Genomic DNA, 27279 nt, shown 5'->3' on the forward strand with positions numbered 1-27279 from the left:
GAGACCGTAGCGATAATGGTTTGTGGATTTCTGTAACTTCCACCGTCTGGTCATTGGTGGCACATTGTTCGATCACAGAGCGTGGGTTTCAACTGACCAACACCATACGAGCACTCAAATCGACCACTTTGCGATCAGCGGTCGATTTTGGAGTATCTCCGCGATGTGCGTAACAAGATGTGGTAATATCGGCCTGGAAAGAGATCAACGTCAGATGGTCGCTTATGTTCGCTTGCATATTGCGCCCGCCATTTATCGGAGGGTTGGCGAGCTGCGACTTCGTAAGTTCAACATCGATTGCTTGTATGATCCAATTGTCGCCCGACTGTAGGAAAGTAATCTTGCTGATCGAATGGCGGATATACTGAGTAACCCGCCTGAGAATATCGATGAGCAATGGGCCGCCATCAAAAACGCTTTGTCCGCGGGTGCTACACAGGTCGCCGACCTCATCTCGAAGCTGTGTCATAAGATTTGGGTGACTGCGGAATCGTGGATGCACATCGATGAGCGAAAGGGGTTGAAGGCTCTACTGACCACGGCGAGACCCCCACTTGAATTGGGAAAAAGAGAGAGTTGGACTGAAGATAAATACCAACAAAATGAATGTTCTCAATCTGACGGGTCATTGCACTCTCTCTATCTGCATTAATGGGCAGAACATCGAAGACGTCGATCAATTTGTATATCTAAGAAGCATGGCTTCAGCCGACGATGGCTTCGAACTAGATGTTGCTCAATGCATTAACAGTGCTAGATCCGCTGTTGCTGCCCTGTCTCAAACCTTGAAATGAGGTTGTTTCAACATCAAAATCAAATTGAAACTGTTCTGTGTTAGTGCTCTTTCTGTGATGCTATATGGGAGTAGCACATGGAAAATGAACTCCATTGCTACTCAAAAGCTCCAAGCCTTGGTCAACACCTATCTACATGATATAATCAGAGTACGCTGTCCTGATACTATCTCAAACCAAAAAAATTGGTCGACGCGCAGGCCAGGAACTCATAAGAAATGTGATCGTATGGCGAAAGTGGCAGTGTATAGGTCACACAATAAGGAGGGGGCAACAATTGCGCTGAGGGCTACGCCGGGCAGTGGAATCGACTCTCTCAGGACAGCTGATAAATGAGTTGCCTCATGGTCACTTAGTGCAAAACAGTAGAGGAGTGCGAGCGTAAAAGGCAGAGATGCAGAAAGGCAGATAGACAGTGAATTTATTTAAATAGGGGGAATAAAGAGGGTTGGTGAGTTCTGGTGAGTGTTAAATAGCAAATTGGTGGGGTATCTTTACCGCAGAATCTAGATTTAAAATAGCTTCATGACTTCCTATTAAAAACATGAGATTTTCGTAAAAATATTCATTTAATTCACATAAAATGTACAGTAGAGTTTTGAAATTAGGATAACACAACGATTCACTATCATTAAACATTTTCATTATAAATAAAACAAAATTGACAATTTCTACTATTTATACAATACTTTGTTTTCTTTAAATCTATTTTCTCGTAATTCATTTGCCTACATATTTACAAAAACGTACTTTAAATGAATTTAAGTTGAAATTTCGATTTTTGATAAATTCATTGCTCTAAAAAGTATGGAATGATATAAAGGAACACAAAACATTTGTCGATTGGAATTTTTTACATCGAAAATATCCGAATCTAATTTTTTTCCTTTTTCGGATCACATGAAAGCTAGGATAGATATTTTGCTTGAATCTTAGAATGAAAGTAGCACCTTTTTGTAGTACACAATTGTACTTGGATGTGTTGAAATATTCTCTTAACGTTGCTTGTCATTCTCTATTTTATCTCATTAAAATTCTAAGGAAACATTTTAAAATGGTAACTAACTAGTAAGAGTATTCATTTTATTTTAATTCGGTTCGAAATTGAATAGTATTATACAATAATTAGCACAACTTTTAATTATCTTCTAGAGCTCTTTCAATATTAAGTAAACCTCTCTATGGCCATGCTAGAAACATGAATTTGGTAGACAATCTGAACGTACATTCGATTAAGATTGGCGCTGAAAGGAGCGAAGGCGTCAAAAGAGATATAATAGGATATCAAAGCGTTATAAATTAAATTACAGCTATAAATTCTCTCTGAAACCGTGGAAGGTTTACGGTTTTAGTACGATTGACGTAGGAATTCGAAATCTGTTGTACATACAATGGTGATACGCACTCAGGCTCGCGTTTTTAAGTCATTGAGCTTTTATTTCGTATTTTGACTATTTGTTGATGATGAACTGCATTGCATTGGAGATACTTTCAAATAGATACACCTTGTTGCCCCGCCTGTAGTTTTTGAAATTAATATTTTGCATTTGAGCTAGTAATGTTGCAGAGATGAAACTGTCATGTAGGCAGGAGGACGGCGTAGTTAGTTGTTTTGTTGCATGAGTGACGAAAATTGTTCATTTGAATAAATTTGGTGGAGATATTGTTAATAATAGGCTTCTTCTGCAAGTGTATCTAAAAATTCTATTTTGATTGAAACAAATCGTTGTTCAGGCTTACTAGCAATAAAGGAACAGCACTGTTGATGGCTTATCCTTTGTATACCATTGAATGGTAAACAATGAACAAAATTCATTAGAATTCTTTGAATCCAGAAAGGTTCCAGCAATGCTGATCAGTTAGAAATTAGTAGTTTCATTTGTCTGGTACATAGTCACATATCTCAGCTGCATACAACTAAAAATCTTATCAACAAACTTATCTTCATAAGTACAATACAAAATACAGGAGAGTTTCTGCATTCTCGTCCTTGCATTAAGCTTTAAGATATTACAAACTATCCAAATAGTTGGTCAGGTAACTTGAACACGATCTTCATTATTTTTATTATTGTTATTGTCATTATTACTGCTACTTGCTAAGTTTATAATTGGACTTGTCCTGTCAGTCATACAATCATCAAGAATTTGTAGACTTTTCGGCGAAGTAGGTTCCGATGGTGGCGACGAAGACGATGAAGACCCGCTTCTTGGAGAATTCATATCGCCACTTGTAGATAATTGTGATCGCAAAGGGATCGGTAGCTGTGTCACCTTTCCCATAAAGGATCGTATTTCTTCGAAGTAGGATTCTTCAGTAATCCCGGCACGTGTATTTCGTCGCATACCACGTATCCGCTCATCAAAACCGAGCCCCAAGGAAGCTGCATCTGCTTCGTGCTTCTTCAAATGGCGATCGAGATTAGTTTGCTGACCGAAGCAGCGTTCGCAGAGAGCACACTTGAAAGGGCGTTCCTTGTTGTGGATATTTCGAACATGACGCTGGAGGTTACTTGATATACTAAAGGAACGTTCACAGTATTTACATTTGTACGGTTGCTCGCCCGTATGCGTTCTCAAGTGACGCGTTAGGTTAGCCGAGCGTGGAAAGACTTTCCCGCAGAACTTGCACGCATAGCGATCCTTATTTTTCACGGCTGCGGGGCTGATGTTTGCATTTTGCATAGCTTCATTGTTGTTATTGTTGCTATTAACTACGATACTATTACTATTGGTACTATGGTGGTGCGGGCGGTGATGGTTAACGATTGAAGATGCGAGTGTTGGTAACGAAGATAGTAGTTCTTGTTTCGGCCGTAAAAGATCGAATGCATTTGGCGGTGGTTGGGGTGGCGCAACGAAAGGATTCCGATATGGTAACGGCAGGCGAGCGGCTTTAGCCATAGCCTCTAACATAAGAGGATGAATTGCAGGCGGGGGAAATAGGCCAGGTCTGTGGCAACCTAGATTTGGTATCCGAAGTTCATCCTTGAAGGAGTTTCCGCTCCCTCTAAACTTTTCACTGTCTTCAAAACTAGATAAATTGTTGTTTAAAGTAACCATCGTTGCCTTAGCCAAGTTACCGCTTTTAACGCTGAATACATTGCCCGGTGTTTGTGATCGATTATTATCGATCATTATAATATTGCTATTCTCATCGGCCAGTCGATCCTCATTCCCGCTATTACTACTGCTATCAGATATGGTTTTCTTATGATCCAAACGGAGATCCAAAGGTTGATCAGATGATCCTCCTTGTATTGTACAGTTGCTGGTTTGACTTACGGACGATGTTGCTGAAGCCGTCGATGATGTCGTTATAGAGGATGTAGAGAGGTTTCGATTTGCAGGCGATAAATCGTAGGGTAATTGTGATGCATAGGAAGCAGGGCTTTGACCTAAGGTTGGGTACACAGACCCCTGTTTTGGACTAGGAAGCATTTTTCGTGGAGAATGATCTTTCTCCCGCATTATAGAGTGGACGGTCGGCCGGAAAAAAGGCGGTGAGATCGTCTGTTTTGAAAATCGATTAGTGTTGAAAGTTTGGCATCATTTTCGTTGTTTGGGTAAAAGTCTGAAAAGAGAAGAAAAAATCGTGGTTATTTTGATTTAGTTTTAAGATTATATAATATTTAGGAAATATTGGCATTTGAAAGGATGAGGTTCTAAGAAGAGATAAACCCATCATGCTAATAGTGTTTGGAAAATCCTAAATAATCTAATGGATACAAAGGATCTCATAAGTACAGATGTGGAAAATGGGGAGAATTTTCGTTGGTTCTACTCATGGGAAGAGCATAGGATACTGATAGTGTTTTGGAAATTACAGGGTGTAGCGGATAAGTTGTCAGCAGAAACTCAATGAAAGTCTCTTTGATCAACTTATTAAGATCTCTATTTCGTATATGTATAATCACACCTGCTTTCCCATCTGATGTTAACAAAGTGAGAGTTATGGTTAGACTCGTTTTTCTACCGAATTCTGACTGTTCTATTTAACACTCTTAAATTATGTAACTTTTAGGGGGAAGATCATTTCGGCAAAAAAGAAAGGTAAGCTTTTTTTGCTCAGGTAAGTGTTTGAAAGTAATTAGTACCCTCACAGTATTCTAGATATGTAACTTAAATGTGACGCCATCATGTCCCTATAATTATGGTAATAGAAATTTCCAAACTATATAATGATATAATATGGATACACTCGTGGAGTAAATTATCCCCTAAAAGTTATAATATTTGCCCATCCTGGTGGGGCGAAGTTGAGTGGTCAAAGCGAAATGAAAAAGGCGCAGAAATGGGCCACGAACGAAATCCTCATTTGATGGACGCTCGCCTTCCCAATACCCTTGCGTATTATGGCGGGGTCTTCTCGCAGAGATGGGGAGCATTGACACTTGAATCTTAATACTGTCTGGACCAAGTTGTTGTTCGATAGTGGGAAAACTATCTGTAGGACTGGAAGCAGCCATTTTGTACAACTTGGCGGAGAATGTTTGCAACATTGGGCGGCAATTAAAAAGACTCTTTCCTCTGATGATGAGCATATAGAGCTCTTGTTGCCTCTACGAGTGAGGGTAAATGTGATGCATTTGAGTTCCGGTACAGCATTCTCGGGAAGCGAAACCTGGCGTGCGCAGTGTCAAAAGAGAATTTGTTATTGCGTTAATCAGGAAGGCATCTGTTGTAAATAACAATGACTTTGCTGCCATATACCATATTACGAATGAACTTGCAGGTATTCATAAATCCTTCAATGTGTCACTACTGTGGGGGAACGACGACAAACAGCTTGATGAAGGTGGGGACTCACTAGGTTGCTCAACTCCATAGCACTGCCAACACTGGAATAATATGGGTAGTCACCGAAACATGCGAATACGTACTACTCCTCTAAATAAAAGTGGAATTATCTCGGCCATTCGTGCAATCAAGCGGGGTAAGGCCACAGGTCTTAACTGTTTCTCCCCGGAACTGTTCATTGCAGTTCCTACAGTCCGCAGAGTTGCTACTTATATAGAAACGCTGGGAATCACAGATGTTTCCCAGTGAGTGGAAGAAAAGGATGATTGCCAAGATTTTGAAAGCCGAAGCCGTCTCGAGCGTATCAATTGGAGGAGTATTTGGGGGCTCACTCTCGTCCCAAAGCAGCTACTTATGTGGAAATCCTGGGAATCCCAGGTGTTTTCCAGTGAGTGAAAGGAGGGAATGATCGCCAAGATTCCGAAAGGCAGAGCCATTTTGAGCGTGACAATTGGAGGAGTATTTGGGTGCTCCTTGCCATCGCAAATTCACGGGTAAGATAATCCTGGAAAATATAAAGGGCATTTCGAAACCTTTGTCGCATTTCGAAACCTTTTGTCAACTGAGAGCACTCTGGTCTCTGCTCTGGATCCCCTTGACTTGACCACATTAACATCCTTCAAATAATTTTGGAACAGTGCGTAGAGTTCAGATATACGCTTCCCTTGTTCTCCATTGACTTTGAGAAAGGTTTCGACTGCATGAACAGAGAGTATTTTAGGCATGTTTTACGCAAAAGGGGTATTCTGGAGAAACTAAAAGTTAAACTTAGAGCCCAAAATCTTACATGATGCAACGAGGTGAAATTTCGAAGAGGTTTGAAGTTCAAAACCAAGTCTAACAAGGTTGCGTTATGCCGCTGATACTGTTTCTTTTTGTAATCGGTGATGTTTTTGACGTTGGTGTGCACGGCGGACCGGGATCATATCTTTTTTCAAACATCTTTAATACAGTTATGACATCTGTTTGCTCTTTCGTTGAATTGTGGACTTTGGGCAAATCGTTTTGGATTTTGAAAGAGAGCAGGCTGAAGAAAAGCACCACTAAAGCAAAGGTTCTCAGTCAGACTGGTTATCGCACACCTCGTCTAGCATTATTTCCACCGAAGGGGCACGGTGTTAGATGTCATCTGACATGTTAACAGCGATAGTTCTTCTTTCGTTATTTTGTTTGAAAACCTATCTACATATCCCAATACCAACATCAAGTTGAGATTGTTCCATTCCGATGTTCTCTATGTGCAGTTATATGAGGGAGCAGAACATGGAAAATGACCACCATTGTTACTCAAAGACTCTAAGCCTAAGTTATCACGTATCATCGGTGTACTCTGGCCCCAGAAAGTGGAGCTGCATCGGCTTATGGGCCCAGTACCTGGTTCGGTGGTTGTTTGTTAGTTGCATTAATTAGAAGACGTAAATGGCAGTAGATAGGTCACACTTAAAGAAAGGGCGAACAATTTCATTGGTGGAATAGAATCCACTATTCCAGAGTGGCCGACGAGTGGATCGTCCTAAAAGTACAAGGCGCAGGACAGTACAGAAGTAGCGAAGGATTCTCAAAAAACCTAGGGGAAGATGAAGCGTATTTCATCGAAACAGGGACGATGGTGTCTACGTAAAATATGTCGCCTAAAATTTTCTCATTTTCCGACTGATATCGCGATATTTGTGACTTCAAATTGCAATAACCTGTCTTCATCAATTGATAGAAAGGCTACTTGAGTGGGATTGCTTCTGATATTTCTCTCGCCGATGAAAGTTGCGGATTGACTATAACATTGAACAAACTCCGATAATTTATATTTGGTCGCTATTTTTATTTCATTTCGTCATTGATTAAAGTTAATATTGAGTATTCCCGTTTTAAAGCCTTCGATAATATTACCAGTACCATTTCGTTTCCTTCTTTGTGAGCAGCATGGACATATACTGCACGATGGGATCCATGTTTCCTTGCAACGTGGTCTGGGCTAGAATTTTTAATTTGAGTAACTTTTTCCGAAGGTAGAACGGTTAAAATACGGGGAACAGATTTCGCGATAGAAGAAAACTTCCTTGAGATGATCTAGAAGGAGGTTTGATCCCCCCCTATGTGTCAGCTTGCTACTGAGGATAACGAGCATTTTTCCAAGTGTGCTCGGATTATTTAAGCTTACGATAATCCCCATCTGACAATTTGGTGCATTATATTCGGATGATGACTATTTCCTTTTTTTGCTTTGACAGAGATACCTGGTAGGTAGGTAGGTAGGTAGGTATCAGTGGCCGCTCCGAGGAGCCCAATTAGCGTTTTGGTGCGCCGTTTTGATGCCACAAACTCCTAAGACCGTGACTGTTGTTATAGGAACAGGGAAGCAGAGTCCAGCCGGCTCGGATCTTCAGAGCCAGTCCGTAGCATTCACGAAGGAAAGCAGCTCTCCGACCCTGCAGCTAGAAATCTCACTGAGGTCCCCAAAGAATGGTTTACCCAGTGTCCGCAGCCTAACTCGAGCCAGAGCTGGGCAATCGCAGAGAAAGTGCATGAGGGTTTCCCTTCCTTCTCCGCAGCTTCGGCAATGCGAGTTGTAGGGTATGCCGAGCCTAGCGGCATGGTCCCCTATGGGCCAGTGCCCCGTGCAGACCGCCGTAATCTTGAATGCATTTGCATGCGTCTGGCACAGGAGCTCTCGTGATCGGGCTATGTTATAAGCGGGCCAAATTTTCCTTGATTTGGCACAGCTTGTAAGCCTTCGCCATCTCAGGCCTGCGGCTGCTAGGTAGTGTGAGTAGACTCGGCTCCCGACAGCCGCCAGCGGAACATCGACTGTATTCGCCGAAGGACTGCCAAGAGCAGAGCCTTGCCTGGCCAATCCGTCAGCCCGCTCATTCCCCTCAATGTTCCTATGCCCGGGAACCCAGAGGAGAGTGACCTTGAGCGTGCCGCCCAGATGGTTGAGCGCGTCTCGATGCCTGGACTGATGGAAATGTTGGATCATCCTTCTCCATTTTTGCACAAATAGTCATGGCTTCAGTCTTCAAATCTGTCGAAGGTAGGGCCATAATTCGTTCTCGGAGATGGCTTTTTATTTAACATATGAAATTTCAGCGCCTTCCTCAACTCTGGGGGAACTTTTTCTTCCACGAAGTCTGCTTCACAATTTGGACAGACCCGAGCGTGGTCCCATCACAATTTTCCACGTTGCTTTTGCAAAATGTATCCACAAGGCAGAATTCTGTCTTCTCTACATCAAATCAGAAAACCGGACGAGGAAAAGGCGCAATATCAATTAACTGTCTTCGTATTCCATTAAAAGTTCACAGTCATCGACTTCATCAAACCAACGAAGAAGAAAGAAAAAAATTAATCAAGTTCTTCGAGGAGGAAGATTTCAACAGTATAGGTAGGGAAGGGCAGCCTTCAGAAGCTTGGAGCGGATACTTTTTAGCTTATAGTCGGAAGCGCCCGCTTTTCTCAGAAACTTAAAGTCTGAAGATGAGCACAACTTCCCTTGGAACACTACTCTACAAGGAATGACCGGAGTGGGGCAAAGCAATACGGGCTTTTAGAGAAGAGGCGTGTAGCAAATGCTTAAAGGGGAAATCTAGTCGTGAATCAGTTTAAGGGATTATTATCCTCCCCATTCGATAACTCAACACAAAACCTGCTGTTGAAATTGGCTGTCCTTCATAAATTTATTGCAATCCAACTGAAATATCTCGGCGATACACGGTCGCATGCCTCTATGCTAACAAGGCTCGGAATGTGAGGAAGTCCATTGAACATTTCAGCTCGTTTCGGCCCTAGCGTCAATCGAGGGATAGAAGGTCTATGTGGGTTCACAACACAGCGGAAATATCCGTCTAGCCTCTGATGATGTTGATCCCCATCCTTCTTGGAGCCACAATCCTTTTTTGACGGTTCCAGGCCTAATTGATTCGACATGCAACTTTTTTCATTTACTTGCGCCAGAGTTATGTATGTTGAGCTGGATGAATGGTGAATAGAGAACGGTTCAAATAGCATCAGATCGGATCTAACGTTTTCTCCTTACTTACAGAGATTAACTAGATCGTAACGAAATAATGAGACATTCTTCATTTTCACTGAGGATTGGAGGATCGAGGGATTTTGATTCCACTTTCACTTAATGTCGGACCGGACCAAATGAGTATCAACTTACTCCCTCTTTTTTGGTTTATGGAATCCTCCTTTGGGTTTAGCAGCCCAAACCGTCTTTGCTTTTTATTTTGACGGTTGGGTTGCTAAGTCCAAAGGAGGGAATATAAAATATATACAAGGGGCTTCGCTATTTATGAAGATCTAGCAGACTCCACTTCTCCATATATCTTTAGATTCGAAAACTTTTGCGGACATATCTGGGAAAAACATTAGTCTTCAGTAGTTTTTCGAAATAGAGAATGGGAATAGGATCGGCTCTATGTAGAAGAGGTTTTCATTTCCTGTTGTTTTATAGCAAAGCTGATTTCGAGCAGTTCGTCTAAATAAGGATTGATCGCCGCATGTTCGCGGTCAAAAGCTAAATCTAAGTGAAGCAGAGTTTTGAACACGAATCCGAGCGAAGTCGCCAACTAGTTTTAAATTTTGAGAAAATTGGGTGTGTGCCAAAAATGAGTGGCCGGTGTGTTAAAATATGGGTCGGTTAGCTCTCATCAAGTAGATGCGGATTCAGGACTAGCTTACACGCTCAAACTAAATATTGGGTGCGATCACTGTCAGCGGGACCGGTCTGTGCAGAATATGTAGTGGGAGTTGGTGTAGCTAATCCTCTCACCTAATGGTGAATTGACCTATACAATTCCTTTTCATAGGTCTGAATGCAATTTGGGTGCAGTGACGCTCTGTAACTGGCGTCTTTTCTGATAGATGCACAACAAAACGTCTGAAGAACAAAATTTATCGAACCGACGTTCATTCTGCTACCCTTTATAACTCAGAGTGCAGGCTGGTCAGCAAATGTAATCAACACTGCCTTGCCATAATATGGACGAATATGATACTCTGGATCAATGCCATTACTTGATAGGGCCATGTTCAAATTACGTAATAATGACATTTGCGACGAAAATGGAGTTGGATTCATTGAAAAGAAGTTAGAAGGTTTTCTGATCATGGTCATGTTACCCGTGCTGGTGATAGTTCCGCTCTATTGGCCTGCACATCCTAGTCGAAAAAAAAATTATCCAAACGCCGAATGAAACGGCGGAAGCTTGACATTAGAAATAGTGATTTATGGCTCTGGACCTGGAGAAGTCACGAACTCGATTCAGATGAGCCAACCTCGTTACACAACTGGACAAAAGCATTTGAAGAATAGATAGTATCATTTTTCTGAAGTTAAGCATCGAAACCCGGAGCATTGCCTGAGAAGGAAGCTAGTAAATTTACTTCCTAACTAAAGGAATAGTATTTTTTAAGAAGTTAGTTGTTTGGATGTCTGAGGTAAATTCAGTTATTTGGTCTAGTTAAAGTTAAAGCTCTTAGGTCACCTTTTAATAATAATATTAATAATCGATGGGGCGGCAATAAAATTTGGATCTGGGCCTTGAAATAAGTGTAAGTGTAACACTGTAGCGGGACACTATTATATAGCAATTATATCTGCTTTGCTCTCGCCCGGGATTGCTATGCTAATGTAATTGAGGCACCCACTCATTCACAGCCGACTGGTAAACCACTCATGACTAGGTTTTATTTTACGGATATGAAAAAGCCAAAAACCGGGCAAAACTGAAAATCATTCAGATCAATTCATGTATTGAAAATAAAATATTTCATTAGACAAGCGGTGGCTGATATACTGCTGATATTATGCCACGAATTCGGTCTATTAACGCTTCCTTACCTTGTGGTTTTTTGAAAATCCCATGCACTTAAGTGGGGTACTACTTTGGTAACGCCAATGCACATTCGTTATCCACTTTATTTGGTTACCCTTAATGAGGCATATGACGTCAACCACCCCTCCGCGCCATCCCTGCAAGTTCCTGGGAATGTCCTTCAACTCTCTTCATAATTTTCTTTGAAGCTTGCACTTCCCCTTCACTGTTCTGTGTTATGTGGTTTTGGGGTAAGCTGTTGGTTCGCAAATCTCTTTCTTGAAGGGTGACTTATCCACTGCCATTTCCGGATTTTCACTAATACGTTCATGGGTATTTGTCCCATATACCAGTGAAGCTCTTTATTTAAAATTGTTTCAGACCAAAGGTCCGTCATAGCAAGCAGTATAGTCAAGATGTCTGAAGGAGATCTGTCATGGCCCAATGAAGCCCTGTATGTCGTCTGAACCGGGCATCATGGGGAATGTCACCAACAACAAGACGGACTCCACTTTGGACTTCAAATTCCTCAGAAATTGTACCTCGATAATGTATGTAACATTTTGTATCGCTCTATGTTGCCCCGATAATGGTTGTTAGTTTCTTCAAAAAGCTCCTCCTGCGTAGAGCACTCCAGATAAACCTCCTGTTGACAGTGTCGAAAGTCTTCATGGAATCGATGAAAAGTAGGGAAGTGGAGATCTAAACTCCGCATCCTGCTATAGCATGATCTGGTTAGGAAAAATGAATAAATATGATTTATCTCTTGATATGTACTTAAAGAGAGGAGACTTGTTAGCCCTTTTGAAGTGAACAAGTGGTTCCCGAAATCGATAATAATAAATAAAGGTAAAAGCATTAAAAACCCAGAAGCAAGCACGCTTGGTTTTTGCCGTAGGAAAAGAAATCTCCGGGCGGGTATCAAGGGAGTTGGGTAACTCCTTGCTTCTCAAATAACCAAATCCTTAGTTCTGAAATAATATTTTGAAAAGGTCCTTACTGACCTTAATTCGAGAAGCTTGATTACTTCGGTTACCACAATCTAGTAAGTTTGTTGCCTCAAAGGCTCTGGAGAAAATTTAAAGAATTTTTAGGTCATAATTGTTGAAAATATTTCAAAACGTTATTAACCTTCATCCGTCCCTCGTATCAATTTGATACGAATCGCTACTTTCACGTTCTGTATTTTGTAGTAATATTAATATTTTGACCTGCTTTTTGGCCCAAGGAATATTTTTATGAAATTCATTAGATAATATATTTCCTTCTTTTCTATTTTTCACCCAATTGGCACAATAAAAAAAGTCACGTAAAAGCTCCTCGCGTATCAAATTGATACTACGTAATGTTATGTGTTCGGAACAGAGGTACAGTACCGACATTTGTTTTCTTGTAGCTATCAAACGAACACAGTTCTGTCTGCTTGCCAAGCGTAAGCAGCGCCATAACGGTTATGCACCTTTCAGAAGTCAAACGTACGCCATAAAGAACAGTTCTGCTTCAGCGTTTTGAAAATTTTTATTTTGGGTTCACTTTCGCGTTTTATTGTCGAAATGTCGAATTTATTTGATTTCGATCCTCGTGAAGACGACGAGGAAGAAAGTGATTTTGATCCATTTGAAACTAGTAGTGACGACGAAGAATATTTACCAGAATCGGGTGAAAATGATGAAAGTAGTGAATACGAGTCAGACGACGATGTTGTAGATAATGAACCACAGCAACATGAAACTACTTGTTCTGAACCGAAGGAGTTTGTGTTATCGAAAGATGGAAAATATTGTTATTATTTCGAGCCGCCGCCACAATTGCCGAATAGATCTAATGCTTCATTTGCTCTACATGAAACACCTGGTAAATTTTTCTACTTCTACTTCTTCTTGTTATGCTTGTGATATTTGCTTGAACAGGTCCAACTTTGTTTGCGTCGTCACGATGTACTGATATTTTGTCGTCTTTTCTATTATTCATGGAACCAATCGAAAAGACAATAGTTGAAATGACAAATTTATATGGATCTCGAAAATACAAGGAACTTTGGTTACCAGTTGATATTGCTTCTTTGCGCGCCTATTATGGTTTGCTAATATTAGCGTGTACAGATCGCATGGGCAATGTATAAATGAATTGTGGGATGACCAAACAGGACCACCAATCTTCCGCGCCACAATGACTTTGAAAAAATTCAAACTAATAAATGAATGCATTCGTTTCGATGACAAAGAACAGAGAAAGGGAATTCGATCAAGAGATAAATTGGCACCAATACGAAACGTTTACGACAAATGGGTGAATCGATTGAAAATGTGTTACACTGTTGGGAAAAACGTTACAGTAGATGAACAACTTGTACCATTTCGCGGTTGCTGCCCATTTACACATTATATACCATCAAAACCGCATAAATACGATATCAAAATATGGTGTTTGTGCGATGCAAGTACATATTATGCTTGGAATCTTGAAGTATATACGGGTCGCGATCGAAATTGTAAAGCAGAAGTAAATCAAGGCCAAAGAGTTGTTCTGACTCTAAGCAATCAACTGAGTTGTCTTAACATCACAACAGATAATTTTTTTACTTCACGGCAGTTGGCCCTAGAATTGAAAAAGAAACAAAACAAGTTGATTGGAACGATCAGAAAAAATTGAAAAGAAATTCCACCATTGCTGCTGCAAATGAAAAACAAACCAGTATATCATTCCGAATTTGTGTTCGATCATGATTTGCGCAGCACAATGGCCTCTTACGTACCAAAAAAGAATCGTTTTGTCACTCTATTTAGTATACTTCATGACCAGAAAAGTGTGGCTAACGACGAACAAAAAAAGCCGGAAATTATTCGATTCTATAACGCGACGAAAGGTGGTGTTGATTCTCTAGATAAACTCGTAGGCACTTATCGCTGCAAACGCAAGGTGAATCGTTGGCCATTAGCCCTTTTCTGTAACATCCTTGATACTTCAGCATACAACAGTTTCGTAATATTTATTCATCTCAACGCAGATTGGAAATATGAGAAAAAAAAGTATCGCCGTCGCTTGTACTTAGTGGAGCTCGGAAAGCAATTAGTTACACCATATATTGCGAACAGAAAAACTCGTCCTCGAACACCAAATGCAAATGCTGTTATAGATGAAATTCAGAATATTTCATCAAGATCATCATCACCAACGACATCAACATCAGCAGCGCCAACATCAACGACAAACGCATCGCGAAAATCGAATTTACCAAATTCTCAAAAACTCACGCATGCTCCGTCAGCAGGAAAACGAAGTCGTTGTGCACATTGCGAATATAAAAACAACAAAAATTTATACAGCAATCGCTGTGATAAATGTATAACTTATGTTTGCAATGCACATCATTTCAAACTATGCACAAACTGCATTGATAAACTATAATTTAATTCATTTTTTCATTTTTTACATTTCGGGATTGAAAGTTTTTTGCGAAAATCGACTTTTTTTTTAATAAATACTCATGAACTGAATTCAATTTTTTTTTAAATAAAATATTTTCGAAATATTTTATTATTTATTTTATTTTTCCAAATAAAAATGCATGAAACACGTCTACTTTCTATGGGGTATCAATTTGATACGCGAGGAACTTTAATGTGTGGGGAAATGAGGGACGGATGAAGGTTAAGTGAAAAGGCACCCTTTTGCCCTTTCTCATGAGGTGGTTTTCGGCGTTCTCAGAAAATATCCAACTTCACTTTCTTTTATTTTGACCACAAAACGCAACCGCTCATTCAAACTCTCAAGTGAACGTTTAAGATTTTATCACGTTTTTTCCTCTCAACTGATCTCCTTTAACATGTGAAAGTCTTAGGACAGATTTTGGGTCCATATGTTGACAGCATTTAGGCCTCGATCAGCCCCGTGCAATCTAAATTCACCATTCGCCGCTTCTAGTTAATCAATTTAAACTGTACATGATATATCAATTAAGATTTTTATCATCCAAATTGAGAGCACTAACTACATGCAAAACACATACATCGGGTGAGCGCTCTCATTGACTTTACAGCCGCCAGTGATTGCATGGTTAACGTTTTTCCACAAGACTTGACGATGAAAAGAAATTTTCTGCTAGCGTTTTTCGTTATTGTCGACACACATTTCAGTATCTAAGGTAACGTGCGCTGACAAGAATTTACGTCCTAATCTGGGGTGCCAGAGCCAAGCAACAGGCAATGATTGCTGGATTAGCTCATAGTCCAGGAACGGGGGATATCGAAAGGAATTCTTTCCTCTAATTGAGAAAATGATGGTCTTTTATTATGCACTCGTAAATCCGACTGCACCGAGATATTTCTGTTCGATTCCGTAACGAAAGATGTATCTGGAACTGACATAGTCAGAGCCAAAAAAGCTGCAAACAGGCACAGAATCCGTTCAGGGCAGCATCGGTTTGTCGATACCCACGAGTACTCCTGTTGCCGCGTACCAATATGTACCTTGAAATTTTACCATCAAAGTGTCCCATATTAGGATGGAAATTCGTCTTTCAAGTGCCGCGCACGTCAAAATCTTTTGGAAAACATTTCCTTCATGTTGATCACGGGGACCGACTTCTTGACCATTTTGGAGTGTTGTTGGGCCTCTTTCTACGGTCCGCCAATGTAATTAATTTGAAACGTAATAGGTTTAAGGAGTTGAAGTGTTGCGAACTTTTATTATTTCTCCCCAGAAGATTTATAGTTGTCTTAAGGTTAAGAGTGCAAATCAGCATTTAGGATTGCATGATTATGCGATTAGCTCTCAGGCGGTGTATGTTGGTCAGCGACGGCTAATTAATTAACTGCATTACATACATTCGGTGTATGTCAGCCGTATTTAAACAGTCTCTTTCGTCATCACAGGAAATCGATCGTTACACTTATGTCACTGAAAGGTTTTGTGAAATTGATTTGAATTATGGTGGCTACATTTTGGCATTATGAGTGTGTGTTGGGTCCAACTGGCAATCAATTTTGTTTCTTTTACTTTGTTTCTTAATTGATATCAAAGAGAAATCGAGAGAGTAATGTTCGTGACTTAATAGATAATAGGTTCAAATTTGGTCCACTATTAAGTATGTCCGGTACAATCAATTCAATTTTTTTTATAAAAAATGTGAAAACCTGTCTGGTATGGGGCTAGTAAAACATATCATAGTGGATATTAAATATCATCATAAATTGGCTTTAATCTTTGAGATATCATAGATGGTCTCTAGATCACCTATTAAGGTACATGTATACATATATATATACATATTTGAGGGGCTGATGATGTCCATGTCATTTCATTTACATAATTGCTGTAAAACTTTATTACGGAGGATTCTTTGGACCACAGTAGCTTCAAAACACTTTCCTACAATATGCATTTTCTGGCTAACCATCCTATATAGTTCACGTGTATTACATTGCTGAAAGGCATCCACTTCTTTGAAAGTAACAAATGCTAGCGCCGTTATCGTGAGTATGTTTCTGTTACCCCTACCTTTGGCCTTTAGCGAGACCCAAGAGAACTTTATCCTTAAACAAAAACGCTGTGTTGGTTCGGACTGGCCCAGGTTGAAAGCGACCGTGTTTCGGTCGATATAATTCACACCTATGTCGGGTTTTGAATTAATATATTGAGAGCCAATGACATCTGTACTCGCCTTCGGTAAGGGGCTGAGGTAAGTCAGCGGTTGAAGAGAGCTCTGACGACGAAGTCCTTAGTAATTTAAAAAAAAAAATGGTATTCATCTGACATCAAGTAGATGATGTATTCAGAATCATTTTATCCTGAAACGCCAAAGTTGCTCTTCGAATCATTCCCCAAATTCGCTGAAAGTAGCTTTATGTCAGCGGAGAAACTAACGAGTTCAATATATGTACATAGACTCTTCATGGATATACAAAATGGGATTAACTTTTGGAATTTAACGAAAGAGGCTGCAAATCAAGTTCTTCGCCTAACAGATGCTTTGCTTTAAAGGTTGTTAATGACATGGTAATATATGGAGTAGGTTTGTTATATGGTTGCCTTTCACCTCTTGGTGGGGTATAGCGCGTGAACCACACATATGCACCATCATTAACGATTACCTGAAATTCGCATCAGCCTCCCTCACAATTTTCTGAGACGTTCACACTCCTTCTCTATTATTCCGCGACAACCCATTCGTCGGCCATCTTGGGAGGGTGGACTCCACTATATGGCATAGCCCGTAATGCAATTGTTGCCCCTCCTTAATTTGTGACCTGTTCATTGCCACTTCCGTCTTCCTATCACATCACATTGGGCAGCTAAGTTTGTGTGCCGACCAAGCTGTTGGTTTGAAATTGTGTTAGGCCAGCATACTCCGAGGATACGACGCAGACATGTATTGACGAAAGCTTGTAGGTTTCGAGTAATAGTGGAGTTCAGTTTCCATATGCTACTCCCATATAGCAACACAGAAAGAACACTAGCACAGAATAATCTCAACTTGATCTTAGTGTTGAGATGATTGCATTTCCAAATTTTAGGCAAGGCAGCGAAAGAGGATCTAATGCCGTTAATGCGCAGTTCGATGCGGCCATTGGCAGAAAACACGTTTCCTAGATATATAAATTGATCGATGCTTTTGGTGTTTATCTTCAGTTGCCTCTCTTTCCAAATCCAGAGCCATTTGGCGAAGGTCCATTACCCGGTGAGAGAGCAAATAGATGTCATCAGTGTAGACTAGGTGAGGAAAGATGTCATCGTCCATTAAATTCACGCTATCGAAAGCTTTCTCCGCCCTCATTATCTTTGTAAATTTTCCTTTAGTTGAGGATTTCCTCTTGTTTTGCGACTAGTAATTTAGATTCAAGTAGCGGCGAAGTTTATACTGGTTTGGCTAGTTCTTTTCTAAACTCAGAGTTTTAATTGACTCTTCATTTCACCATTAATTCAGGAAATGCCCTTATCTATTCTGCTTATACGGTTTACTGGAAAAATTGGTAGGATGAAATAGGCGGTCTCAAGCATCAAATCTTTCAGTCAATCTAAGACAATTCAAATCGTTTAAAAAGTCAGCTGATCCATGTCTGAAAGGTATTAATATTGTGAATCTGAAGGACTTGTTACCTATCTGAAAAGTTCAGTTTTCCATTGTATCACAATACACCTGACACTTTACAGAATCATCTCCAAATATGGCGAACATCACGCCAGTGGTAGTAGAGAATATGCCATTGTAGGATCTTCCCTCAGACACCACTTTATCGTGGTGGGAGAGCAGTAGTTTACTCCTACACAAAGGATTCCCAAACACACATGAAGATGGAAACAAAGAATTGTCACTCTCCAAGTGGTAAGAAGTCACAAACTTCGAATCTACCCGCGGCTTTGAGAAATCAGGTCGTTGCCGAGGCACGGATTTTGGAGACCTTAGCAGATTCATGTTCCCTCACGGAGAAATCTGTGAAAAGCAGACTTTACACTTCAGCTGAAAACCTACACTTGCTGTCTACGCCTCGGTCAGCCGTAAAAGATAGTACAGCAACTGTACAGCAAGGAACTGGAAACCTGACTACGGCCGGTCTGTCGGTGATACTGTTGTCTAACTCTTCCAAAAAAAAATGGGAGAGGAAGCTTCGACAGAAGAAGACTTCAGCTGCAAAGGAGAAAGGAGGGGAGAGCTCCTATTCGACGACAACGGAAGTTTCTTGGGAATGAGGACATGGGCGTTGTTACATCACCAAGTGCGACGATATCCAGAGAAGTCGAACGCAAGAAAGTGTAACTTTCGACTGAAGCTGAGGATAAATTTGTATCCCACACCCACACTGAACGCAGTAGACTTTTCAGTTAGCCGTGGTTTTCATATTAGACTGCACTTATGTCTACAAACATAAGTGCTAGTGAAATTAACCTGCAGATTGTCAAAGGCTCTTATCTATTGGGGGCAAGGCTAGCAAAAGTGCAGGATTGTCTTTATATATTTTTGGTCCAAGAGCCATAGATCCGACCTAGTTAGTTTAAATCTGTGGTATTGGATCAGCAAAGGGGACTAGGGTATTCTTCAATGATAGATCTTCGAGACCGAAAACCTGCGTTCTGATGTCAAAATTGTTAGAGGCAACCATGCTGAGACAATTCTGTTCCCAGGATATTGTTGCTGTCAACTTACAATACCAGGTTAATGGTAAGAGAAGAAAGGTCATAATTGCTTCTGCTTACTTATCCTATGATTTTTTGTGCCCTCCGCTGGTGCAAGAACTTGGGAGCTGGTAGTGTATGCAGAATCAGGTAGCCTTGAACTCTTAATAGGTTGTGATGCCAACGCTAAGGATATTAGTTGGAGCAGTAGAAATCTGGCATCCTAGAGGAGAGTAGCTATTTGATTTTATTACTTAAGCTGGTTTGATGACCGCGAACATAGGGTGCACCAAAACATTCGTGGAGCCACGAAGAAATTAAGTAATTGACCTAACGATCTGCCCTTCAAATTTGTTAGACTTGATTAGAGACTAGCGAGTAATAGATGCAGTCTTACTCTCATATTACTTAGAATTTAGCTTGACTATTGCAGGTGAACAGCCCACAATACAAAGAGGGAATCCTGGAAAAAGGATTGGAAAAAGTTCAATGAACTTCTTGGCGACAAAGTGCAGCTCCCTAGGCAACTAAGGATGTCTTTGGCGATAGAAGATCAATTGGAAACTCTGAATTGCACACTTTTAAAGTGCTTTGAAAAGGCCTGCCCTATTTCCCGAGGCAAGTTCAATAAAACGGATCCATGGTGGATCTGGAAGACTCAGGAAATTAACCTGACCACTTCTAAATCCTGCATGCAAAAGCAATAAGGATGAAGCTTGGTTAAACTTCCGGAGCACCCAGCGTGAATATAAGAAGCTAGTAAAACTTTCGAAACGAGACTCTTTTAGTGCATACTGTGAGGAACTGCAAAGTGAAAGGGAGACTTCCCGGTTGTGAAGAGCTCTTTATAAGGATGAGTCGACCAAGTTGGATTCTCTTAGAAGAGTGGATGATACTTTCACGAATTCCTGAGTTGAGTCTCTCTTAGAAGTACACCACCCAGAGGAACAGGTTTCAGAAGTGGGAGGAAGTGAATTGGTGGTGCAAACTTTTCAACACGAAGGTGTAGCAAGGGGAGCGAGAGCGTTTGTTACGAAGGAAATGCGAGACCTGCTTTACTATCAATTGATCACTTCAAAGCACCTGTCATGGATGGAGTCTAAAGGAGGGTATAGAGCACGTGGAGCAACTTCTAAATAATATTTTTCGTGGATATCTTACTCTGGGCTACGTACCTTCCCCTGGACGGAAGGTCAAGGTAGTCTTCATACTTAAGTCTGTGAAAGATGACTATTAAAATCCAAAGAACTTCAGACGGGAGAGACTGGTTAAGCGTCATATTCGGGTGAAGACGCTTAGGTGCCACCTACGAAATGAAAACCAACACGCTTACTAGCATGGAAAGTCCTGTGAGTCTGCTCTTCATTGTTTGGTTTCGAAGCTAGTGAAGGCAACCCAGAAGGGCGAGTACGCGATGGTGGTGTTCGCGGATATTGAAGGGGCATTTAACTGTGTGTCCTTCCAAAAGTTCTCTGTTGCCGCCAGAGAGCTTGGCGTTGATGAAACTTTAAATAAGTGGATCTACGCTATGTTCACACAGAGATTGCTGTGTGTTGAGGTGGGTGTCGATCACTACCTAACAACGGAAGCAACAAAAGGCTGGCCTCAAGGAGGTATGTTATCGTCGCATCCGTGGAGTATGTTAATGGACTCACTACTATGCGAACTGCAAAATACATTCTCAATATTATGCGGACAACGTGGCTGTGCTAGTTGCTGGTCGAGATCCCGGAACGGTGTGTAGCGCCGTTTATTCGAAGCACTGCGATGAGAGAAGCTCATTGACTAAGTCGATTAGATCTTTGGGGAAACAATGGATGTGGGGGGTACAGAGCATTGGAAGAGTCATTGGAGAACTGAACCCAGTTTTCGCAGCGCCTTCTGGTTTTGCGATCCCCATATATCTGTTTGGCAGAAGATATTATGTTATATTAAAACAAAGAGAAAACTGGGACGAACCAGAAGAATGCCTTTCAGTATATACTGACGTATTCTATACCGACGGCTCAAAAACAGTACCGGATTCTGGAGCAGGAGTCTACCTCTGGAATAAAAACGAGAAGCGGACATTTCCTTTGGGCAATATACAATGGTCTTTCAAGCTGAAGTTTATCCGATCCTAATGACGGTAACTTGGATGATTGACGAGCGGTTAAAAGGTAGGTATATCGCAATCTGTAGCGATAGTCAGGCTGTGTTGAGGGCTACCACCATCACCAATACTTTGATTACTCAAAAAATCTTTCAGAAATGTGGAAATCGATTGAACTCTCTCAATGCAATAGATCTACTACCGCTTTGAATTTTGTTGGAAAAATATAAAGGTGAAAGGACTGGTAAATTGCGGAGTTTCTGAGTAATTCTAGCATTCTTTCTTCCGTTAAGGAATTCTCGGGCCGTAACCAATCGGCAATCGGTTGACGCACAGCTTTATAATAGCTGTCAAACAGCTTACATGGGCTTTGCTTGTGCCCTCGCATTAATTGCAGGATATGACAGTCATTGAATGATTCCTTAGAATGCCCAGCTTTCATACAGTATTCTGTTTCTTCATGTATTACGCTGGCACTATGAGAGCGCGGCTAGAAATGAGATGGTCCAATGTATGCAACTCCAAGACAAATCTTCTCCACTCGCTCTTCCATTATCAGTTTTCTGCAAGCACGAATCGCAATAACACCGTCCTGAATCACGCACATGAATCAGCTTAAGCCAAGAGTTCTCTAGCATACAGCCCCTTTAGGATTAAAAGAATGATCCCTTGAGTTGAGTAGAGTCAATAAGCATACTGCCTTAGAAAAAGCTGTGCCTGACTGTAAAAATATGCGCTAAGCGAATCGACCTGACGGCGATGCAATGGCACAACGCTAGCCTACACGCTTTCCAAATCAGTTTTAATCCCATCTTCAAAACCCCCAGCTCGTATGGCAGTAAAAGGGTAGAAAAAACAGCCTATACACTTATTCCGTCTTCCTCGAGTTTGCGACTTCACCATCCTCCCTTAAATTATCAATTCGAGCATTGCTTCCTTACAGAGTTTCTACGTATCTATGCTATATCCGGCATGTACCTCGTGATGACCTTTGCGGATGACATGCATTCGATACTTGCCTAGACCAAATTTCTGCCGAATATCATGGCTGAGCATGTTTACTATTTACAGCAGATCTCTAAGATGGTCATTAGGACCAACATAGAACTTTAGTCGTACGTAATACGTACGCTATATTTGGTGGCAAAACCATGCCCTCTAGTATAATTTAGTAGCCATGAAAGGAGGCTGTAATGATCACTTGAATGGTGATGATGAAAAGACTATCATGAGTGGCCGAGACGACTTTGAGCTATCCCAAAAATATGGTGAAATTGAAGGTGAAGGTTCGCCCGCGAATGTTGAAGCTCCATCGGAGCGTTTAGTGCTTGCATGCCTCTGTGCTAGCTAGGCTCGGGAATGTGGGATGGGGAGTCCTTCCTTCGATCCCTCATATGTCATTTTTAAAAAAAGACACGTGTCCTTGCCAGTGTGTTGGTCCGGGTCCTGAAAAAAAGACATAAACAAACGCACACACGAGCTAAATCTGGAAGTAACGATAAGAAAAAGACGGCTCGAGCTCGCGCATGGAGCCGTAGATCTCCGGACCCGAGCGCTGCGATCGAAAAGGAGGATCTGACAGATCATATCCTCCATCATTGTGCCTCCTGCCTCAGATGTTTATTGAGGCGCGGCCTATGAGGTTCTCACCCTTCCTTGGCATCCTCAGGCCATTATTTTGGAGGACGTGTTTTGTTTTGTAAAATCAGGGAGGGACCGAAGTGTTCCTTCGAACACAGGTCAGGTCCGAGAATGTGGTGAGTCCTTCGACTCACCACGTTCTCGGGCCTGGCTAGCATAGGGGCGTAGAAGCACGTGTCAACGAAACACTTTGATTGAGCTTCAATATTTACGGGCGGCGCCATCTCTTTAAGGTTTTTTGGGATAGCTCTTCCCTCTAGGTTGTCTTTTGATCATATTCATCCCAATTGTATTGTAAGGCTCAGTACCACATAAAATCAAAGAGGATACAATGAATTTCCTTGGAAAATTCTTCTTTGTGTACAAACGGGGTCTGAAGCGTTGAGTGCAGTGACAAGGTGCTAAGTCCTCGTTGTATAAGGTATGTCCTACAACTAGAGGGTCCACAATGATTCATCTGTACAACCACTTGGTACAGGTCAGCGGTCCTATTATTACTCGAGTAGAATATTGTTGGTTCCGAGGAATGCACGGATGATTTCACTAAAAATGGACGTTATGAATTTGTAGAGGATTGAAAAGCAAGTAGCCTTCTTCATTTCTCCGGGAATTGTATCGTGTCCTTTTTGGCAGGATAAAAATTCCTCCCGCCGAATAATTAACTAATTTATACTATGTGCCAGCTAATTTATAATATTGCAATTCTTTGAGCTGCTTATTGCTTTTCTAACTTCCTCTTTGGCGACAATTCGCATGATGTAGTGGTGTGGCGAATACTTTCGGAAGTGCTTTACTCTTGTGGCGTGGGTAATCCCCCAACCTTACCCGAATATTCTTTTGTTCACATTACCGGAAACTGCTCTATTCAGAGCTCTGGTGGGATTTGGTCAGTGATCTGAGAATGTTTCGATGATTCCTTGTGTTCGCTTTAACTCCGGGGTTTCGTTGGGGATGACATTGTTTGGGCGACCTCTTTACACCTTACTTTTCACCCATTTGCTCGCGTTGCAATGCTGGTCGGGGTTAGCCTGAATGATGATTGCACAGATTGGGGAAGTTAAAATGCAGCTCCAATTCGCAGAACTGCTATTGTTGCAGTTGTTCTTCGTCAATTTAAACATCATTGAAACTTCAACAGAATCTTGCATAAATAGGGAAGTTTGCAAAAAAAGAATATATTATTTAAGACAGTCCTGGTCATTTCTAACGGAAACAACTTATATATTGCAAAAACATCTATTTTCTCGAGTTACGCTGCTGTCAATCATCATGTCACTTAAAGAAGACATTGGTCATCAACCTAGAAGAAGTCAACTCAGGGCGACACAATAGAGAAAATTAAAAAAAAAAAACAAAAACTTAAAAGCTCTCCAGTATTCTCGAACAGAGCCAAGTACCAAACAAAATTAACAAACATTTGAATGTTGTTTCACTTAAAAAATGTTACATATAACTACGGCCACTTAGGCACTCGTGAAAAAAGATTTTTCTTGCGACATAATCGAAGATGAAAAGCGTGCTACTTTACCGTAGCGATAAAATACCTTGTAAAATAGTATTAATTCAATAAATAGGAAAATAGTTCTTTGACAATGTATTTAGAGTTGTGTCGTGAGGGTACAGGGTGAGTGGGCAAAGATTATTTGAATATTTGCCAGTTTCTTCCTAGACTAGTTAGTGGATTATAATGTAGACAACCGTCGTCTGCATGTATGCTTCACGGGTATGGGAAGTATCTGATAGAAAAGATACTAGCATATAGGAGATACAATATGGAGATTGGTTTGATATTTAAATGGATTCATATCACTAACATCTTTCGCTCACCCTGTACGAGTAAACTTAATTCCATAACCAACATCGTAACGTTGCACTCATTGTTAACTAACCATTTTAGAGGCCTAAGCGTATGGTCATTATGAGTAGAAAATGGGCTCATTAAAATGCTAGATATTTCGCTTAACAACCAAACGTCTTCGAGATTGAACTTGAAAATCTCGTCTTCTGCCAGAGAGACTGTATGTTGCGGATGATCTTCAAGATCGCCATAACTGACAAATGATACTCAAGAAGCACTTTAGCACGCGCATAAGAATACCACAAATGGTTTCTATATGGTGAAGTGATGGAAGCACTCATATTGAACGCTTCCTCGGTTGTTTGGCTCGTAAATGTGCCATTACCTCGGAACATACTGAATTTAGTGAATAAGCCAATGCATATGTATCTACGAATATGGGTACGTAAAATACTTGAAACATCAACCGCGGATGATTGTTGCATATTAGTGGAATATCTTTTACGTGAAGATGGAAACGTTGAAAAAAAAATCGTTTGAGATGCATTTAACATAGAGTTAGCTTACGACATTTGCATCGTGCTATTTTGAATTATATCGATTAATTGATGAATTGATTGATGGAGTTTGTATACATTCTTGTTAATTAACGTATTTCATTATTTCATTTCTGCAATGTTCTAATGACTTAATAATTAGACCGGCAACCTTTTGGGAAGGGAGGGATGCTATATTATTGGTTCCATGTTGGATGTAATACGCAATGAGAAGCTTTCAGAATAGCAGACATGAAAAAGCACCGCATTGTCAGTGGTGATGAAAAAGGGGTATGCCACGATAAATCTAAACGACGAAAAAGTTGACTCCAGAACATAAGATTCATGCCTTAAAGGTTATTCTGAGTCATTATGAATACGTTTGTATGGTCAAAAATGATGGATGTCGGATATCAGCCGACTCAGCTGTGAATGAGTACTTGAGTCAAATCAGAGTAATAATCTCGGGCGAGCGCAATGTTGACCACATTGCCTCCTATAGGGTACTATAATCCTGTAGTGTATCGTTACAGTCTTGAATGAATTGCTCTAACGCACTTCAAGGCCCTGGTCCAATATGGATTGTTGCGCCAATGATTATTATTATTATTGCTTAAATAAACAACAACCTTCGTTTCAAAAAGGGTATATCCAATCCTTTTCTTTTTCTTTAGCCTTTCGCTTGATCTGAATGCAGATGCGAGGCTTTCAAATCAGTCCAACATATTGAGTCCAGAGCCATTTGGCTTAGTGTTCAGACTCGGTGAGAGGGCAAGCAGATGTCATCTGCATAGTCGAGGTGTTTGAGAAATAATGGCATTACCTATGAACTACTTCTCGTTCTCCAGTCAAAGCTCGGAAAGTAGCGGTGAAAACATGCAACCTTGTTGAACTTTGAATTGATTTGATTTCAGATTCCTAAGGGATTTTACCTCAATGCAGCACCGGTTATTTTGCGGCGCCATATGTGTTTAATAACAGCGGCAAGTTTCTTCGGAATGCCTCTCCTGCACAAAGCATTCCAGAAACAATTAATGTCAGCGAAATCTAAACCTTTTTCGGTCGGTATAGAAGTATCTTGTGCGGAAACCAGGGCTCTGTGACAGCAAGAAGTACGCAAATACAGCTCCAGTTGTCACATTCCTTACATTTACCTGAGATCGCCAGTGGTTTCGGTCCGTTTGAGTGTGGTGATGGTAAAGATAGTTTCGCTTCTGTTTGGAGGAGTAGTTCATAACTGCATGCCACGGTGGCTCTTCATGTCATCTAGGAAAGGTCGAGCTTCCTCGGATGTTATAAGATTCAGAATGATGGTGAAATGTTTTTCTTTTTCTGCTTCAGCTACTCATTGTCGTGGATGGTCCTTCTTGGGACCATTGAATGGCAAGTTCTTTCGTGATACAGTGTATGAATCTGAAATCGTTATAGAGCCCATACACTGTCAAACAAATTGCGCAACGGAGCAATGCATAACGATAGGGTTTTTTTTTTTGTAAATGGTGCCTTCGCATATGTGTATATAAACATAATAAACAAAAACACTAGTCTTGCGCCTAAATCATGGTTAGTACCTTAAAAGGGCGAAAACTATCTCCACTTGGTTGCAGGGCGTCCAGCTTATATCGAGGAGCGTGCGCTTATTTAAGAGACCAATCATGGACCTCTATGGTAGGAAGGTAGGTCCGAGG

General features: G+C 40.9%; 1 protein-coding gene across 1 annotated transcript in view; it reads right to left on the reverse strand.

Annotated features, from left to right (window-relative positions):
• Positions 1-2653: 2653 nt before the first annotated feature.
• Positions 2654-27279, reverse strand: part of LOC119646824 (histone-lysine N-methyltransferase MECOM) — a 284773-nt gene continuing 260147 nt past the window's right edge. The window contains exon 3 of the mRNA XM_038047443.1: positions 2654-4367. Within this exon, the coding sequence (XP_037903371.1) occupies positions 2828-4264 (1437 nt within the window). The 5' untranslated portion in view covers positions 4265-4367 and the 3' untranslated portion in view covers positions 2654-2827. The remainder of the gene's footprint in view (positions 4368-27279) is intronic.

Source organism: Hermetia illucens, chromosome 1 (assembly GCF_905115235.1).
Source record: "Hermetia illucens chromosome 1, iHerIll2.2.curated.20191125, whole genome shotgun sequence".
Lineage (NCBI taxonomy): Eukaryota > Metazoa > Arthropoda > Insecta > Diptera > Stratiomyidae > Hermetia > Hermetia illucens.